The sequence below is a fragment of the Sciurus carolinensis genome, chromosome 2 (genome assembly GCF_902686445.1).
Source record: "Sciurus carolinensis chromosome 2, mSciCar1.2, whole genome shotgun sequence".
Taxonomy (NCBI): Eukaryota; Metazoa; Chordata; class Mammalia; order Rodentia; family Sciuridae; genus Sciurus; species Sciurus carolinensis.
This window is the reverse complement of record NC_062214.1, coordinates 99,654,797-99,674,603: the sequence shown is the minus strand read 5'-3', so window position 1 is coordinate 99,674,603 and position 19,807 is coordinate 99,654,797. Positions and strand designations below refer to the sequence as shown.

The following is a 19,807-nucleotide window of genomic DNA, read 5'->3' as shown; positions in this document are numbered from 1 at the left end:
TGACATGAAGCTAAGAGATTTTCTTGGCTCAGGTTATCATTATTGAAAAGGGGTACATCCAGTTCTATCTGTACAAACCCTGACACTGGGGCCTCCCACTTAATTAATTCCCATATTCAACTATGCTAGTGTTTTGTAGATTCATTTGAAGTATTAATAGTTTTGGATTGACCAGACCCTCCTGTAATGGTGAGAAAGGATCTAGCCATTCAAAGTTAGAAAATTTTGAAGCAAATCTTAATTCCCTGGTAGGGGACCCCCAAAACCATTATCAAATATATTCTGGGAATACACAGTGAGGAGAATTACTTATAAAGTGAAATAATGTTGACATTGAAAAATAATGTACAGTTGGCCATTTCAACAGAGTAGGAAAATATTCTGAAATGAGTCTTAAGGATGATTAATGCAAAATATGAATGCTTCCTTTCTAGCATTCCTTATCAGTTAGACTCCTCTGGGATTTATGTAAAAATCTATTCATTTTGCAACAGAGAGGCATGAGAAATTATCAATAAATATAACCATGAAGAGTACTGGTGTGTCTCAGAAAGTCATTTGCATAATGGGCTGTGAGAAGAATACAGAAGGACTCATTCAATCACTTCTCTTTTATTGCCTCTGTTTTCTTGTTTTTGAAAATCTCCCATCAATACTAATACTTAGTATATTTTTATTTAGAGTTTTGAAATCTGGAGAACAGTTTCATTATCAGTATATAATTTGATCTTCAAAATAATACCATGTGAAAGGCAGGGTGCATGAGGAAAGCAAGTCTTAAAGATGTTATATCTCACTCTAGATTAAAAGACTTGTAAATGGCAGGACATTTATTCATTTTATGAAACAAAACAAAAAACATACCTCCCTTCTACATACCATGATTCTATATGTAGAGGATCCAAAGAAACATCACCAGAAAACTTCTAGAACTAATAAATGAGTTAGCAAGGTAACAGGATATAAAATCAACACTCATAAATATAAAGCATTTCTATTCATAAGTGATGAATCCTCTGAAAGAGAAATTAGTAAAACTATCCCACTCACAATAGCCTCAAAAAAATAAAATATTTGGGAGACAATCTAACAAAAGAGGTGAAAGACCTCTACAATGAGAACTACAGAACACTAAAGAAAGAAATTAAAGAAAACATTAGAAGATGGGAAGAGCTACGATGTTCTTGAATAGGCAGAATTAATATTGTCAAAATGGCCATATTACCAAAAGTGCTATACAGATTCAATGCAAATCCAATTAAAATTCCAATGATGTACCTTACAGCAATATAGAAAGCAATTATGAAGTTCATCTGGAAGAATAAGAGACCCAGAATAGCCAAAGCATTCCTTAGCAGGAGACATCACAATACCAGATCTTCAACTATACTACCAAGCAATAGTAACAAAAGTGGCATGGTATTGGCACCAAAATAGACCAGTAGATCCACAGTACAGAATAGAGGACACAGAGAAAACCCCACATAAATACAGTTATCTCATACTAGACAAAGGTGCCAAGAACATACAATAGAGAAAAGATAACCTCTTCAACAAATGGTGCTGTGAAAACTGGAAATCCATTTGCAATAAAATGAAATTAAACCTCTCTCTCTCACTGTACACAGAACTCAACTTGAAATGAATCAAGGACCTAGGAATTAGACCACAGACCCTGCACCAAAGAGAAGAAAAAGTAGGCCTGAATCTTTATCATGTTGGCTTAGGACCAGACTTCCTTAACAAGACTCCCAAAGCACAAGAGATCAAAGCAAGAATCAATAAATGGGATGGATTCAAAGTAAAAAGCTTTTTCTCAGCAAAGGAAATAATCAACGATGTGCAAAGAAAGCCTACAGAGTGGGAAAAAATCCTTTCCACACACACTTCAGATAGAGCACTAATCTCCAGAATTATAAAGAACTTAAAAAACTTTACACCAAAAACCTAAATAACCAAATCAATAAATGGGCTAAGGAACTGGGCAGACGCTTCTCAGAAGAAAATATACAAACAATGAACAAATGTATGAAAAATGTTCAACATCTCTAGTAATTAGAGAAATGCAAATCAAAACTACCCTAAGATATAACTTCACTCCAATTAGAATGGCTATTATTAAGAATACAAGCAACAATAGATGTTGGCAAGGATGTAGGGGAAAAGGCACACTTGTACATTGCTGGTAGAATTGCAAATTGGTGCAGCCACTCTGGAAAGCAGTGTGGCGATTCCTCAGAAAACTTAGATTGGACCCACCATTTGACCCAGCTATACTACTCCTTGGTTTATACCAAAAGGACTTAAAATCAGCATACTATAATGACCCAGCCACATTGATGTTTATAGCAGCTCAATTCACAATAGCTAGATTGTGGAACAGACCTAGATGGTTCAATAGATGAATGGATAAAGAAACTGTGGTTTTTATACACAATGGACTATTACTCAGCCATAAAGAAGAATACAATTATGGCATTTGCAGGAAAATGGAAGGAGTTGGAGAATATCATGCTAAGTGAAATAAGCCAATCCCCCAAAATTAAAGGCTGAATGTTTTCTCTGATAAGTGGATGCTGATACATAACAGGAGTAGGGGTAGGGGGAGGGTGTAAGGGAAGAATGGAGGAATGTTGGATTGTGTAGAGGGAAATGAGGGGAGGGATGTGGGTGGGGGAAGGAAAGATGGTGGAATGAGACAAGCATCATTACCCTATGTACATGTATGATTACATGAATGGTGTGGCTCTACCAGAAAAATGAAAAGTTTGTACCCCATTTGTGTACAATGAATCAAAATGCAATTTGTAAATATAAAAAAAAATTATAAAGAATATTAGAGAAGAGAAAAAGTCATGATATTGGGGGAGAGGGAATGAGAACTATATTTTTCATTTTATAAAATTATTATTCATAAAATATTTAAAAAGAATCCTCTCCTTATACCTCACAATTTTACTAAAAGTCATCTAAGACTAAAAATAGTAATATAAATTGATTTTTTTGAATTATTTCCTGAATACCCATATTAAGTCAGGAGCTAGGTTGAGCTGTAAGGATTGGTATAGTAATGAGTGAGATGCTCATCACCCTTCACCTTGAGGAGTTTGCAGGGTAGCGGGAAGTGGGTTTTATCAAGTAATTAAAACTGCTGGCTGCTATGAAGGAAGCTGTGTGACAGTGGATCCCAATCCAGGTTGGAAAGTCAGGGAGTCCTTTGTGTTCAAATAACTGAAGTGAGTTCTAGAATACTGAAAGAAGAGTAAGTGGGCTCTCTCAAAATAGCATTTTCAAGGAAAAATGATAGAATAGTTTGTTTTATATTGAAATTCTTCTCCAAATCTACTGACATGGCTTGCAATGGTAACTTTTCTCATCCTCACAGAAAATGCACGTCTTCAAGAAGACCTTGCAGGCCCTGATCTACCCCATGTCTTCCACCACCCCACACAACTTCGAGGTCTGGACTGCTACAACACCCACCTACTGCTACGAGTGCGAAGGGCTCCTGTGGGGCATTGCGCGGCAGGGCATGAAGTGCCTGGAGTGCGGGGTGAAGTGCCATGAGAAGTGTCAGGACCTCCTGAATGCTGACTGCTTGCAGAGTGAGTACTTGGCTAGACTGAAAAAATGGTCTGCCTCCTCCGCCTTACCCCATGTATTTCCTGGTGGGATTTCTTCAGCTCTCATTTTCATCACATCCCAGCTACCTCCTTCCTACCAGTTACACAAAAGATACACACTTTGATCATCAAGTTCCGTCATTGATAATGCATTTCTACAGTGTCGGACTTGTTACTATTGGAATCTTGGAGTGAATTTGCCTTCTCATCAAGTATAAAACCTCATGGTGACTTCCAATCTGTTTTCTTACTCATATCTCATAGTAGCCCTTTGCAGGAAGTGGGAATAGATAATGCTCTAACTGGAGCCAGCACACCCCTGCAATTACAGCAACTGAAATTCTTTCCTGAGCCTGTTTGATGCCAGCCTGACAGGAACATCCTTCTAGAATCCCTGCACCAGCCTTGGAATTGAGGGTCTTGTTTTTGAATGTTGAAGAAAAATGTGACTTAACATATATGTCACTCTGGCGAATGTTTTTAACTTCTCAGGCCTCTGTTTTCCTCTAGTGAGTGAAAACAGATAATAAAATTTATTTCACAGTCATCAGGAAGGCTAAATGAAACACTGTGCTTAGAGTCTGGCACATAGTAGATGCTCTAATATGAATAGCCTCTCTATCCTTTCACATTTCTGCATAGATACATCCTACTGTGATTTTTATTACAATTTTTCTTAAATTTTCTATTTCCAACAAACCCTTTGTCTGACTTTAGGTCCATAAATGCCAAAACATTATACTCTGAAATACATATAATTGAATTTTCACTACTTATCTTCTAAGTGTTCTTAAAAAGGCATTTCCATAGAAATCTATTCATGCATGGGTATTCACTTGCAAATAATGTGTTTTTTTTCATATCTGAATATTGTCTCCTCTGTTTGTTGTTGATATGAATACAAACAATGTAAGGTATATGGATTGCCTGAAGAAATTGTCACAATAAACATGGTCAGAAATGCTGTCAGAGCTGGCTTCTTGCAGGCACAGTCACAGTCTCTAGCTTTCTTTGCTGATTAGCATTCTTCCAACACACTCACATTAGAGTGAAGCTATGTTAAGGGTAATAATGCTTTTTTTTTTTTTTAAAGGTGGTATCACTTCATTGAAAAAACTTTTTAAAAATTTATTTAGGAATAATTGCTTAAAAAGTAAAAGGATTGACAATATTACTTATCAAACATAATTATAAAATCCAATTGAAATTTAATCCATGTATTTAAAAAGTGAATTATAAACAGATATGTTGAGAAATAGGCATATAAGGCAGTGACATTTGAGAAGGCAGATAGAAAAAAATATTGCTAACTAAAAACAAATGGCTTACATTCCTTAAAGAAAAAATGATGTAGATCCTAGCTAAGAAATGTAGTCATTGCTTTTTTCAGTTTTCAAAAAGTAGAGATGCCACCTACCCATGAAACTTTAGAAATATTTTTAGTCTATTTCCATTTTTTAAACAGCATTTATTATTTTATATTGGCTAAGTCAATTATATTATCCAATATTTTCATTGAACTTTACAATAAAATTCACATGGAAATTGGAAGAATCAAAAATAGTGCAGAACAAGAGGGTGGATAAGTAGGCATTTTCTTTAATAATCCTTATTTTTTAAGTGAAAGCAACACTCACATTAATGTGAAAGAAATTCTGCAAATATATGTATTTAACTTCATAACTTTTCATGAGAACTATCAATGAAATTTGAAATTCTTCCTATAGAACCAATAACCTTTCTTTAAGAAATTTTTCTTCATTGGTCTAAGCAAGACATTTGTAATAGTAACATGGTGTATGACATGTCTCTATGCAGACCAACAGTGAAGAGGAAAGAATAAAAAATTAAGAGAAATCAGAGTGGAAAGTACACAAATTAAGCCACCGTTACATTTAAGAAGAATCTATATTATTGTCTAATTTTTTTATTGGTTCTTTTCAGTTTTACTTAACATTAGGATTCATTTTGACATAATTATAAAAGCACGGAATATTATTTGCTCTAAGTCAGTCCCTGTACTTCCCTTTTCTTCCTTCTGCCTCCTCTGTTTCCCTCCTTTTACTGTGCTGATCTTTTTGCTAATTACTTATAGTTTTTCTTTTTAATTAGTATCTTTTGGACATACGTGACGGGGAGATTCACTGTGGTGTATTCATATATGTACATAGGAAAGTCAGATTCATTCCACTCTCCCTATCCCATTCCTCCTCCCTCCCCTTCATTCTCCTTTGTCTACTCCACTGATCTTTCTTCTGTGTTCTAAACAACAGCCCCCACCCCATTTTGGATTAGCTTCAGCATATCAGAGAAAACATTCAACCTCTGACTTTTTGGGACTGACTTATTTCACTTAGCATGATAGTCTTCAGTTCTATCCATTTACAAGCAATACTATAATGTCATTCTTCTTTACGGCTGAATAATACTTCATTGTATATATATATATAACACATTTTCTTTATCCATTCATCTCTTGAAGGGCACCTAAGTTAGCTTCTTTCTGTACACCTTTTGAACACTGTGGTAGGCAGCTTAACTCATTTTTAGAACATTTTAATGCATAAATTAAAATCTGTCTTCTACTCAGTAAGACATATCTTACCTCTTGGAGAAAATATTTAATAAATTAACTTCACCATTGTGTATGACAATTTTTCAAAACTTGACAATAATTATCTATTATTTGGATTACTGGAACCCTCATTATTCTACTAATCCTTTTCTGAAATCATTGCAGTCTATCAACACACATACACTAAAACAGAAGAAAAGAAGTTCTCTACATGTGGTCTTGAGAGGCCATGCAAAAGAGAGAAACTTAGTTACTTCAAATTGATTTGAGTTTGGTATTTCATTTTCATGGAGTCTTGGGTTTGTGACTTGCATACTTTCCACCAAGTGTATTTAGACCAGGTGTTTGTACTTGCTGGTTTGGTGCTTCCTTGCATGTTCAGAGATGCATGGAAACATCCAGTACTCTCAGTTCCTGTATAGTTGGTCATGCTTACTGGTGGTTCCTACACTTTGCTCTCTTCCTCACTCAAGGCTGACAGACTGGGGTGGTGGGTAGAACAGAGGGGGTCAAAGGGAAACAGAGAAAAGGGAATTGATTTGCTTTATCCCTTCAATTCCAAGTCAGTGGCAGCAGTCAGAGTCCACCTACTTTTACTTTTTAAAATATATATATATATATATATATATATATATATATATATTCCATTCTTTTCAGGAAAAAAAAAAGTAGTTAGTCATGGAAGAACTGAATTAGAGAAAATGGAGGAGCAGATTGTGACCCTGAATGAGTTAACAAGGGATGGGGCTTGTGTACAGAGTGAGGCATACATAAAAGAGAGATCACAAGTAAAATATTTCCCTTAATCATCCTTTCAATGTAGAAGAGACAACCAGAGAAATTTGGGAAATATGCAAATACTAATGGCACCTAACTCAACTGGCCTATACTTTCTTACATACCTCCAAGAAAGAATCACAGAGTCCCATATAAGCATCTTGCCTAATTTTGATTCCTAACTAAAGAGTCAAGTAAGTGCATAAGGCTACAGAGTTCTTTTTCCAAGAGCACAACAAAGCAAAATCTTGTGTGTCTTCCCTGCTGGTGTTATACATCAAGTTTGGGTGTCCTAGTGTAAGCTCTTGCAAATTCATAACATTAATAAAATCTGGCTAACATACTCTTATTTGCATGTTGAATATTGATTCCTCCTTCTTGTCCTAACAGCACATTTTGCAGCCATGATATTTTAAAGCAGTTAGTATTTATACATATTGAATACCTACAGTGGCTGGGAGCTTTATTCCAGACCTTTAGAGCTAGGAATAAAGTATGCAAATTTTTTTCTAAAACCTAACTGATGAATAGGTATGAACATATATCTTGGAAACTTTAGATCTTCTTTCAAAAGCAATTATATGAAATGTGTTTATGTAATAAGTACTCAGGAAACTTCTAAATAGGGTTCTGTTCAGGCATTGCTACAGGGTGAGACCAGATTACATTCCCAGAAGTTAGCATACATTTAATCCCTGGAGCTGCTTAAAACATGGGTATATGATGGATAAAGGCACAAAAGCTATGATCACCTGTCCATATGAGCATATACTATTAGAGAGCTTCAGATTAGTGGACTGGAGAACCCAGTGGACTGATTTTACTGAGTTCACAAGATCTAGTATCCTGTCAAGAAGAATCAAATAAATAGCACAGTCAGGGTCAGAGCCCAGGTCTCTGATCTCCTAGACGCGTTCTTTCCTAATTTACAAATAAATAAGTTAAATTGGTCCTAACACAAAATGGAGTTGTTTAATTTTCAATGCTTTCAGAGTCCCATTTAGACACTGTCACCAGTTTTGACTTTGCAGAGTTCCCCACCATGACTTCTCAGGCCCTGCCATCCACAGCCACCCCGCAATATACTCTACTCCACCAACCTGTCTCCATGTGAGCATTGACTTTTCAGCAGTACTGAAAGTAATAAACTGATAAATGAATGTGTGTAAAAATGGAATTAGTTAAGTTACTTCAATACAATGGTCAGTTCTGTAACCCAAAGAAATAGACTAATAATGGAGCATTTGCAGGTGTTGAAGCCAGCCACTGAAGAGGGACCAGGAGGAAGCGTATGGCTTTACATGATGCCACAGAAGTATTCTATGTACACATGCAATGTTTATAAATGTATACATTTTCACAGCCTTGAGCTATTTTTAAAAAGTCTGACTTCCTCTTACTATTAGACTTTTTAAAAAACCTTTCTGACATCATTTTCCTAATATATGAAGAGAGTTAATAATACTTGTTTATGCCCTCCAACTAAAGACCACCAGGAACACACATGCAGTTTTAAAAGTTTTCATTATTACTTATTACTGTGAGGGATCATATCCCAGGGTGAACTGTAGGATATCTCAGCAAGTAGTATGAGAAAACAAAGTTCACTCTAAATAGGATGCTGTCTAGAAGTAAGGATAATTCTATGGTTGCTCCTCTTTAAAACTCTTATATAGCAAGCACCCTTGTAATTCCAGCTATTTGGAAGACTGTGGCAAGAGGATCTCCTGAGTTCTGGAGTTCAGGGCCAGCCTGAGCGATAGATATAGCAAGACACTGTCATTTAAACAAAAGAAAACAATAACGACAAAACTTATCTGGAAAGAAAGCAAGCAAACTACAGAGAAGCTGTAATGTACTTGGTGAAGAAACAATGGTCACTTTCTTATGGAGGGAATGTTTGGTATTTGTTGGTTTGCATTGCAATCTTGTTTTTGTGCTTAGAAAAAAATAATGAAGTGGCCTGCCTGTATTACTTCAGTGTTGTCACAGAGCTAACAGTCTGAGGTTGGTGTTCTGTCAGAATTTTATGTCCCACAGGAGGATAACATGACCTTGGTCCAAGCACCAGGCTGGCTTCCAACAGCAGGGTGAAATAGTTGTGTCAGCTAAGCTGCCAGATGCTACTTAAAAGAAAACATAACGAGAAAGAAATCTTGTGCTTAAATTTTGTGTCTGTGTTATTTTCTTTCATTTATTTTTTAATAAGTGAAGTAATCTATATAGCTATATGTGATAAAAACATAATTATCTTTCCTCCTACCATCTCTTTCTAGTTTTCTTGTTTTCCTTGCTTGGTAAAAACAGTTTGAAAATTAAGCACATACTTTTATTATCCATTTTTTCCCTCAATCCTTTATGACTGGGAAATCTCTAGAATATAATGATGAGATACAACAACTTTAACATAGAATTATAAGAGTATGTTCCAGTTTCCATACTTTAAAAAATATGTACGTGTTCACAAACTCTTTCTGAAAGTTTGCATTTACCACTAATGAGGTATGATTGAAGACCATGGTGATGGTCTAGGCAGAGGAGCAGGAAAGATGTAGGGGGTTTATGTTTGTTGTGGGTGGCAGGCTTACTGACAGTATAGTCACTTTAGAGAAGATGGTGGTTCCTTGGAGGGGGCTACCTGCCCACACTCCCCCACTGTGATGACGAGTCACCTACAGAAGTGGGAGATGATGGTACCTTAGATCTATGCTCCTCCAATTACCCTCCTGCTAAATGTCAGTCCTTTGTTGTTTGCAAGAAATGTGGAGTGTGTAGCTTTGATTGTATGAGAAAAAGGAGGCGGTTGACTTGAAGGCTGGGGGAGTTGCAGGTCTGCTCCTTCAAAAGATTGAAGACATGTTAAAAGAGGAGGGTTAAGGTTATCTTGAATGTAAAGCAACTAATGGAAAAGAGTACAAAATGCCAACTCTATGCCCTCCTACATGATTTCATGGGAAAGAAAAGCAGGCACGCAAAGCAGACCCACCTACGTGATTTTACTGAAAAATAAAGGAAAAGGACCCATTTCTATGCTTAAGACTCCTAGAGAGGAAAAGCAATATTCAAATGCTTCAGCATCAGACCCTCTGCTTGCTTTCCATGTGTGTTGCTTACCTGCCTTCTCTGGGCTCATTAATCTCAAATACAGATGAGGGTTTGTGAATGTTTAAAAAAGAAGAAGAAGCAAAGAAAAATTATTTTCAGTTTTTTAAACTCTAATTTCTTTTGTCTTCAAGGACTTCATTGTTCCTCCCCATCTGGCAAATAATTATAGAACATTTAGCAAGTGACGCACTGGGTATGGTCAAGTCCATAGGACTCTCAAGGAGTTGTTCCACAGTGATTGTGAAACTCAAAGTTTTAAAATTACTCATTAAGGAGAAATTCTTTAATAAATGCCTCTGTCTTCACTTCTTTAATTTTCTGAAACCATTACACTTGATAATTATCATTATACCTAGATGAACTATGTCCTTCTATCCCCAGACAATGCTATTAAGGGGGACATTACTGTTGTTCCTTTTTGTTTTTCAGATGAGGCTTAGAGAGATGAAAGCTAGCCCAAGTACAAATGGCTAGTATCTTAGTCCATCTGGAATGTTGTAACAAGCACCATAGACTGGGTTAATGAACAACAAAAATTCATGTCTCAGTTCTGGAGGTGGGGCACCCAGATTAGGGTCCCAGTATAGTTAGATTCTACTGTCCTCACACAGTAGAAGGGGAGAAGAGCTCCCTTGGGCATATTTTATAAAAGCACTACTGCTATTCTTGAGGGTTTTGCCCTCGTGACAGTCCTTCATTCTGAAGGCTTCACCACCTAATATTATCACCTTGGGGATAGGTTTCAATACATGAATTTTAGGGATCACAAAGATTCTAATCATTTCAGATAGATAAATTTACATTCAAGATTGTCTCCTCCAAAACTAAAGCATCATTAACTACCATGCACTTTTGCCTTATTTAAAAGTAATTTTCTTAATGTGTTTCTTCAATTTATAGTTGCTTTATGCTGACTATGAAATCCATGTAGTATGTAGGTCAAACAAATTCTGCTTTCTAATGATGGGCAAACAACGTTTGTTTTCTGAGAACTCCAAGGAAAGAGCCAAATATATTTTGTATCTTCATGATATGAATTCCACAGCATGATTATACTTTTAAATTGATGTATTCTTGTTTCTTCCAGAATTGTGGCCTTAGGGTCAAAGTTTGCAACAAGTACAGAGGAAATTAAATTAAACATAGAGCCAAATTAAACACTCAGTTATGGTAATCATTTTATCTTAAGTTCCCCCAAGAAATAATTTGGCTTCTCTACATATTGAACGTAAGCTATTATCCAAATAGTGTGCTGGGTCCTTGGAATGCACATTTAATAGAGGTTGGCCTTGCAGTCTAGCATGAGGGATGTTCATGTAGGTCACTGATGATTGTTCAATGCCCAAGAACTTTGTGAGATAATTGCTTAAAATCAGTCAAGTGATTTTAAATTAGGAGTATTTATATCATAGAAATCTCCCAGTGCTACAAATCAAGTTAGGGCTTTGCATTTTTTTTTCCCTTCTTCTTATCTGTAGCAGAAGAGAGAAAAGGTGACCATTGAGTTTATAAGGCCTCTGCTTTTTTGCTAAGGAGGAAATACAATCATATGCTGAGAAGGAGGGTAAAAGGGTTGAGTTAGATGAATTGAACAGAATAGAAGTGTTTTGGATCAGCTAATGAGGAAAATAGGAAGGAAAAAGATTGAGAACAAAGGAGAATATTGAAATTGTTATGTACATCTAGATGCTTTTTTGGAAAAAAACATGAAAATCATGAATGGTCATGGAAAAGTGGTAAAATTATGAATTTCACATGGAAATTTGGATGTTTTGGCTAATACATAATAAGTAAAGAACATGGCAGGTCTGGTTAATTGATTATCCCATTAAATTTTATAAAAGGGAAGCTGATTTGCCCTGCCTGTAATAAGTTTGCTTCTTTCTAAGGCTGAGTAATCTTACAGTTTTGTTGTTCATGATTGTGTTATCTGATCTGTCAGTTAAGTGTTTTTAAAAGTAACAATGATACAGTTCATTTGGGTAATGTGTTACAGTTTACAAAGTGCTTTCACTGTACATTATCGCTTTTCATCTCATTTGTTGTTGTTCTCCAGTTGGCATATTATTGTATTTCAATGAAAATACTAACTATATAGCACACATTTTGAAGGAAGACTTATATAAATACAAACTTAAAGTTATCTCTGATTGCTTTGGAATAAAATGAATAGGACTGAAGGAAAATATTAAACCCAAAGGACTTGAAACACATGAAAAATTGCAATTACTTAAGAAATAGTTCAATTATAAAAATCAGATGAGTTATGTGGGTTTAATAAACAATGGAATGTACTCGTAAATCAGTGACAAAAAATAAGAATTTGTGTCTGTAACTCTGAGCTAAACAAATCCAAGTCAAATCATTTTATTTTCTTTAGGATTAAAATATTTAAAAAAATTTTTTTGAAAAGCTAAATATTTTCTCTGGCAATGATAGACAAAAGGCTTAAACATAAATCCTTGTCAACCTGCTGCCCCTAAATTGGCAATTTCAGCTCATGGATCTTTCTGTTTTCTGTACATACTGGAATGCATGCTCTGTTGCAACATCCAGCAGATAGGTGAAAGATTCCAAACTCAATTGATAAGATTTTCTATTTAATTTTAAATGATTCAAGAGACAGTTATTAAGGTTAGAGATTTGATTCTTTTGTATAAAAAAACTCTCAATAGTTGAATTTGAATTTGGTAGTTATTTGCTTCTGTCAGTATCTATTGTATGAGTAGCTGGATACTTCCTGAATTTAGAAAAATAATCCAAAGTATATTTAATTCTATAGGAATGTAGCACTCTTTCCTAGAGTCTTTTGTGCACAAATAGCCACAATAATAATATCATAACCATAACCATTTAGAAATTTTGGGGAGAGTCAAAGATTTTATGATACTTCTAATCATTTTAATATATTTAGTATACCTGTCAAAACCCAAACTTTTGGGGCATTTAAATCCTGGAGATAATGTCTTCTAGACATAATTACCCTTTATATTTAATGACTATTCCAATACTTGAAGCAAAATATGCCCACTGAGTAGTTGCAACTATTTAGTACAACCTAAGCAATTTTTATGAAGAATTATGAATGGTGTAGTTAAACCATTATTATAAATTTGCAAATATGCTTACTTACGGAAGGGTACATAGTTTGCATATCTATAGCTATAATAGTGCATCTTTCAACAGGTGAGTAGGGCATTTAGAATATTCTTTAAAGTTGCCTTACATAGAATTCATTTCTTTTTAAATTTTCTTTCATTTAAATATGATTTAGATCTTTCAACTAAAAAATAAATAAATAAAGACAAGTAATGGGCTCTTTCTATTTGAGCTTTTGTTTTCTCACTTCAAACACACACAGAAGTTGTGAGACTTGGAATTGTGGTTCATGATTCACTTGTGTAATAGTGTATAGCTCAGGACATCACACACAGAGGTGAATGTATCTGGCTGGTAGATGGAGAAGGTTAGGGAAGACCCAGAAATTAAATTTTGGAAATTCTGCACTGCCAGAAGGATTTGTTTTGCAAACAAATACCCAGAAAGTTGAGAACAATCACAAAAAAACAATGTCCTAGAAATCAAGAAAGGTTTTGAGTAGAAGGTGAAAAGTCAGCATGTTTAAAACTATGGATATGTAAAAGAAAGAGAGTTCGGGTCAGTGGTCTGTCAGGTACTACATAGGTCACCCAGCCCAGTGATTTCCATATCTTTTTTCAATAGCAATAACACTTCCATTTCAAGTGAAATATTACCCTATTTCAATGTATAATGTGCAAAAGGGAAAATTTAAAAATAAAAAATTTTGTACAATTTATTTGTAGGAAGTCATCTAGAAAATTTAGATAAGTTGGATGAACTCAAGTGTTTGAACTATCAATTTATGAGCAATATTTACCATTTATATTTGATCTTTTACTCAATTTTGTTTTGAATACTCATCGAGTAAACACATGGTATAAAACATGTTTGTGTGAACTTTATTGTTTTTAGAATTTTATTTTTTTGAAATTCAAACCAAATATTTGCATATTGCCTAATTTATTCCAGTATTACTTATGAGAAAACCAGGAATCATGGAGGTCCCTTTACCAGTGAAGTTTAATTGTTCTGTATCTCAGCATAGTTTTCCCAAGAATTGCTGCCCCCAACTCCTCAGAATGAAAGCATTCATTCATTCCCATATTTCTTCTTCTTTATCTCCCTCATTTGAACCATCAAAAAATAGCTCATGAGCATTCACACCACCATTGATTTCTCCATTATAGGAGCAGCAGAAAAGAGTTCTAAGCATGGCGCTGAGGATAAGACACAGACCATTATTACAGCCATGAAGGAAAGAATGAAGATCAGGGAGAAAAACAGACCAGAGGTATTTGAAGTAATTCAGGAAATGTTTCAGATTTCTAAAGAAGATTTTGTGCAGTACACGAAGGCAGCCAAGCAGAGTGTACTGGATGGAACATCTAAGTGGTCAGCAAAAATAACCATTACAGGTAAAATATCTTCCTCAAAAGTTGTATTCTATATTGAGATTTCTTTGTGTCTCAGAAATCACCTCTAAAAGTAATTATAGGTAAAATAAACACATTTTTTTTCCATCTTGTCAATATTGATAGTTCTGTGACTTTGTCTTTCTAAAATATATACTAAATAATTGTAGCAACTTCAGTCTGTCTTCTTCTAATATACTAATCTGTACCCTGAAAATTACAAGAAATTAGCTTTGTTACTGCCTGCTACTGACAAATTACAAGTGTAATAACCTCTTCAGTGAGTTTTTTTTTTTTTTGAGATATCATTTTAGTTACTACTCACACATCCCCATTTGATCCTTGAGTAGAGGTCATTTGCATTAAGTGATATCTAGTAATTGAAACTCGTGAAGTTGCTTGTGATGTTAACAGCAAGTGCCTATGTATGTTAACATTTACAAAATGTCTTAACTCGCTTGTCTTTATAAGGTAAAATACAGATCCGTCTTTTACTGGATTGAATTGATCATTACTCATAGAAAATTGTAAATCACAGGTCTTTGAATTATAGTAGGTAACTTTTCACATATTATACATGTCTCATCATCTTCATATATGTGTATATAATAATACATATGAGTATAAACAGAGATATGCATTGGTAAGCTATTATTATTTTAGCTATTATATAATAGCTATTATTCTTTAGAGGCAGAATCAATTATTAGTCAAAGAAAGATATTTACTTTTTAAAAAATTCACAGGTCATGTATGTTTTTAACTATACACAACATGGTATTTTTAAATATAATTAATTATACATATCTACGTATATATATATATACATATATATATATACACACACATATACATATGTTATGCAACACTTAACTCTAGCTATTTAAATGATTTACCTCACATCATTATCATTGTTGTGGTAAGATCATATAATACACATTCTCTTTACATGTTTTAAGAATATAGTATATTGTCATTAACGGGAGTCACCTTCCTGTGCAATATGTCTCTTGAAATGCATTTCTCCTATCTCACTATAAGTATATATTCTGACAAATTTCCCATCCCACTGCCCCCAGCCACCCAGATTCTAGTAGTCACTATGGTTCTCTTCTTCTGTAAGACCAACCATTTTAGATTATACATATGAATTACTTCATATGTTATTTTTCTCTTGGTATCTGGATTATTTTCACTTAACATAATGTCCTCCAAATTTATCAATATTGTTGCAAATGTTGGACTTTTAATCTTTTTAAATTTCTCTTTAAACTGAGCAAAAGGACCTAAATGACATTTCTCAAAAGAAAATTTACAACTGACCAACAAGTATATGAAAAAAATGCTCAGTATCACTAATTTTGATCAGGGAAATGCAAATCAGAACCACAATGTCATATTATTTCATAGATATTAGAATGGCTATTATCAAAAAGACAAAGATAAGTATTGGCAAGAATGTGAAAAAAAGGGAATACCTATACACTGTTGGGTGGGATGTAAATTAATACAGCCACAGTGGAAAATCTTATGAAAATTCCAAAGTAAAGAAATAAAGTAGAGCTAACAAATTATCCAACAGTCCCATTATTGGATACATAGTCCAAGGAAATTAAGTCTATGTATGGAAGAGACACCTGCATTACCATGTTTATTATAAAGTCCTATTGGTTGTGGGAATGAAAGCAATGGGGATGTATCTGCAAACCCAGAAGACAAAATGGTAGCAAATAATTTCCTTAACTTTGTTTCAGAAAATATTATTATATTAAAATGTTTATTTTGGTTTATTTCAGTGGTTTCTGCACAAGGCTTGCAGGCAAAAGACAAAACAGGGTCAAGTGACCCATATGTTACAGTTCAAGTTGGAAAAAACAAAAGAAGGACTAAAACCATTTTTGGAAACTTGAATCCAGTATGGGATGAGAAGTTTTATTTGTGAGTATATAAATGTAAAGCTTTTACACATATTTAACTCTTTGAGAAAAAATTTAAGACAGTCATGCAAAGAATGCAAATAATTATCTTATATTTTAATAATCATTTATGTGGAAATTACAAAAAGTAAAACCAATGTTATAAGCCTATCTAATATTCTCATAACCTTCATTATTTATTCTTCATCTTTAGAACCACATGAATGAAAGGAATACTTAGGCAAAAAGAAGATAACACAGTTAGGATGACTTTGTAGAGGAAAACACAAGATTCACAACATCATCTATAGCCTGGGAATGACCTAACATAACTAGGAATTTTCAGGCTTCCTTAGGTAGTATCTTAACAATGAAGGTTTACGACCAATGACATTAAAAAGGCTTTGGACATCACCTTGCCTGTCAGCTGGGAGAGAACCATACCTACACTAGCCTGCACTGATGAGATGGCTGATGAGAACCTTTATAATCTCTTGTTTTCTCTGAGCACATTTATTTTTAAACCTCCTATGTCTTGCACCTAAATGGCAAGATATCATTTTTCTCTCAAGGGTTCTTTTCTTTCTATCACTAGACTTTTGGGAGCTAAAACAGAAAAACAAAAAAAGTGAAAACGAAAATCTCCAAATTACGGTTTGGTAGAAATAGGAAGCTCTAAGTGGATGTAAAGGCAGTTCTTTTCATTTCATCCTCTCTTTGCAAATGGTTTAAACAGGAATCTCATTAACTTGCTAAGTAAACAAACCCAAAACGCAGCTTATTTGGGAGTGTGGGCAAAGTGGAAAAGAAGTAGAGTCTCTTGTGGATATGGGCTGATGAAAGAAAGTGTTAAGAAATAGGTCTAGGAAATTAGTTGGAACCAGGAAACAATGGAGTGAGTTACGGGATTTAGATGGCTTCTCCCTTCAGAATGATGGAAGAGACCACTTTAATATTCCTTTGTTTTAAAACAGAAGACAGGAAATCAATTGGTAGTTGTAAATTCAGATTCCTCCTGGAGTCAAATAGATGAATAAAGCAGGGTAAGGGCACAAAGGGGGAGGGATGGGAACCATGGTAAACAGGGAACACACCTCTGAGAAAAGAGATGATTTGTGTTGCCATGCAATTAACAATGCAGTCAGAACACCCAGATTCTCAGGAGAAGCTAGATAGTTTAAAAACAGCTTTATTGAGGTATAACTGACATAATATAAATTCCACATATAAATATACAATTTATTAAGTTGTGATGTATGTGTAACTCATGATAACTTCACCACAGATGAGATAATGAACATATCCATCACTCCCCAAAGGTTCTTCCTGCCCCACTGGAAGTCACCCCTCCTGACTTCCCTTGTGCAAGGCAATCCCTGATGTTTCCCGATGCTGTAGAATACTTTTCCTTTTGCATTTTCTAAAATTTTTATAAATGCAATCATGACATATGTGCTTTTCTTCTGTGTGCTTCCGTTCTCTCAGCGTAATTATTTTAAGATGGATCTAAGTTGTATGACATATCAGTAGTTCATTTCTTTTCATGCTGTGTAGCATCCCAAGTGGGTATATTTATACTACAAATGTGTGCAAGTTCCAGATCTACCACAGTCTTCCAATATTTGGTAAGGCTATTTGTTTTAATCTCAGTCTTTCTAATTGGTGTACAGTGGTATGTAAGGTTTTAATTTGCATTTTCCTAATAATTTTAAACATCTTTTTTTCAATGTGTTGATATGCTGTGTATCCTCTTGGATTGTCTGTTCAAAGCATTTTGACTATTTTGTAATATTTTTTATTTTGTACTTGCATAAGTTTTATAGTTTTAAATTTTACATTAGGCTTATGAACATTTTGAAGTAATTTTAATGTGCTGTAATGTAATTTTAATGAGCTATAAGCTCATTTTATGCATATGGATATACAATTACTTCTGTCATATTTTTAAAGATAAATTCCTTTCTCTGATAAATTGCTTTTGTACTCTTGATAAAATTTAGCTTTCTGTATATGTGTGGCTAACTCTCTGGGCTAGTATTCTATTCTATTAATCTGTTTATCTGTATTCTAATACCACATAGTCTTGAATATCATATCTTTGTAAGTCTGAAAATAAAATAGTATTCATCTTCCAACTTTCTTCATTTTTATCAAAATGATTTTGACTATTTTAGGATCTTTTAATTATGTCCATACTAAATTAAAATTGGCTTGACATTTTTTTACAAAACAAAAACAAACAAAAAATACCTGATAGAATTTTGACTACCTTATATTACTGGCTAAGATTTCCAGTAAAAAGTCAAATGGGAGTGATCAGATTAAACATCGTAGCCTTGTCCCTAGTCTTAAATGTAAAAATTCTTTTCTTGATTGACTATGAAATAATCTGTAGCATTATTGAAGTTGCTCTTTATTAAAGTAAGAAAGTCATCTTCTATTCCCAGTGTGTGGAGAGTTTTGATGAGGAATGGATTTTGGATTTTGTCACAATTTTTTCTGCATCTATTGAAATGATCATATGATTTTGATGTTGTTTTTTTTTTTAATGTTTAAAGATCTTGCTGCATTGTCTTTGATTTTGTGCATTGTTTTCTATGAGAAGTTTACTGTTTTCTTCACTTTTCTTCCCCCTAAATATGACATGTCTTCTTCTTCTTAGCTGCTTTTAAGATTTTATTTTCTCTCATTAGTCATTATTAGGATATGACATGATATGATTTTCTTTGTGTTTCTGATTCCAAGGTTTTGTTGAGCTACTCGAGACTATGGGTTTTTATTTTCTTTCAAATTTGGAATAATTTCAGTCATTTTTTAAATAGCCTTTTTGCTCCCCCCACCCCACTTGGGAGACTCTACTTAACCTGTACATTAGGCCTCTGGAGCTTATACCACTGCTCACTAATGTTCTGGGTTTCTTTTTTGTTATTGTTAATGTCATTCTTGTTCTTGTTTTGTTTTTCTTTATTTCTCTTTCTCTTTGTTTCTGTGTTTCACTTTGTTTTCTATTCCTATGTGCTTAAATTCACATTTATAATGTCTAATATCTACAAACCCAAGCCCCTTTATTTTTTTACATTAGAGTTTTCCATCTTTGGAAACTCAAACTAAATCTTTTCATCTTATGTATCAAATTAACTTCTTAAACCCATACAATTCTTCATAATAAATGTTTCAATGCCCTTGACTACCAATTTGAACGTCTGTATCTGTCTTTGGTCAACTTTGATAGGTAAATTTTCTCCTCATTGTACAATATGTTTTTCTATATGTTACATGCCTGGTAATTTTAGATTGGGTGCCAGACATCACAAATAT

General features: G+C 34.2%; 1 protein-coding gene across 1 annotated transcript in view; it reads left to right on the top strand.

Moving 5' to 3' along the window:
- Unc13c (unc-13 homolog C) overlaps positions 1 to 19,807 on the top strand; it is a 613,741-nt gene that overhangs the window by 256,103 nt on the left and 337,831 nt on the right. Inside the window, 3 exon segments of the mRNA XM_047537684.1 lie at positions 3,386 to 3,605; positions 14,349 to 14,576; positions 16,370 to 16,511. Coding sequence (XP_047393640.1) covers positions 3,386 to 3,605; positions 14,349 to 14,576; positions 16,370 to 16,511 — 590 coding nt within the window.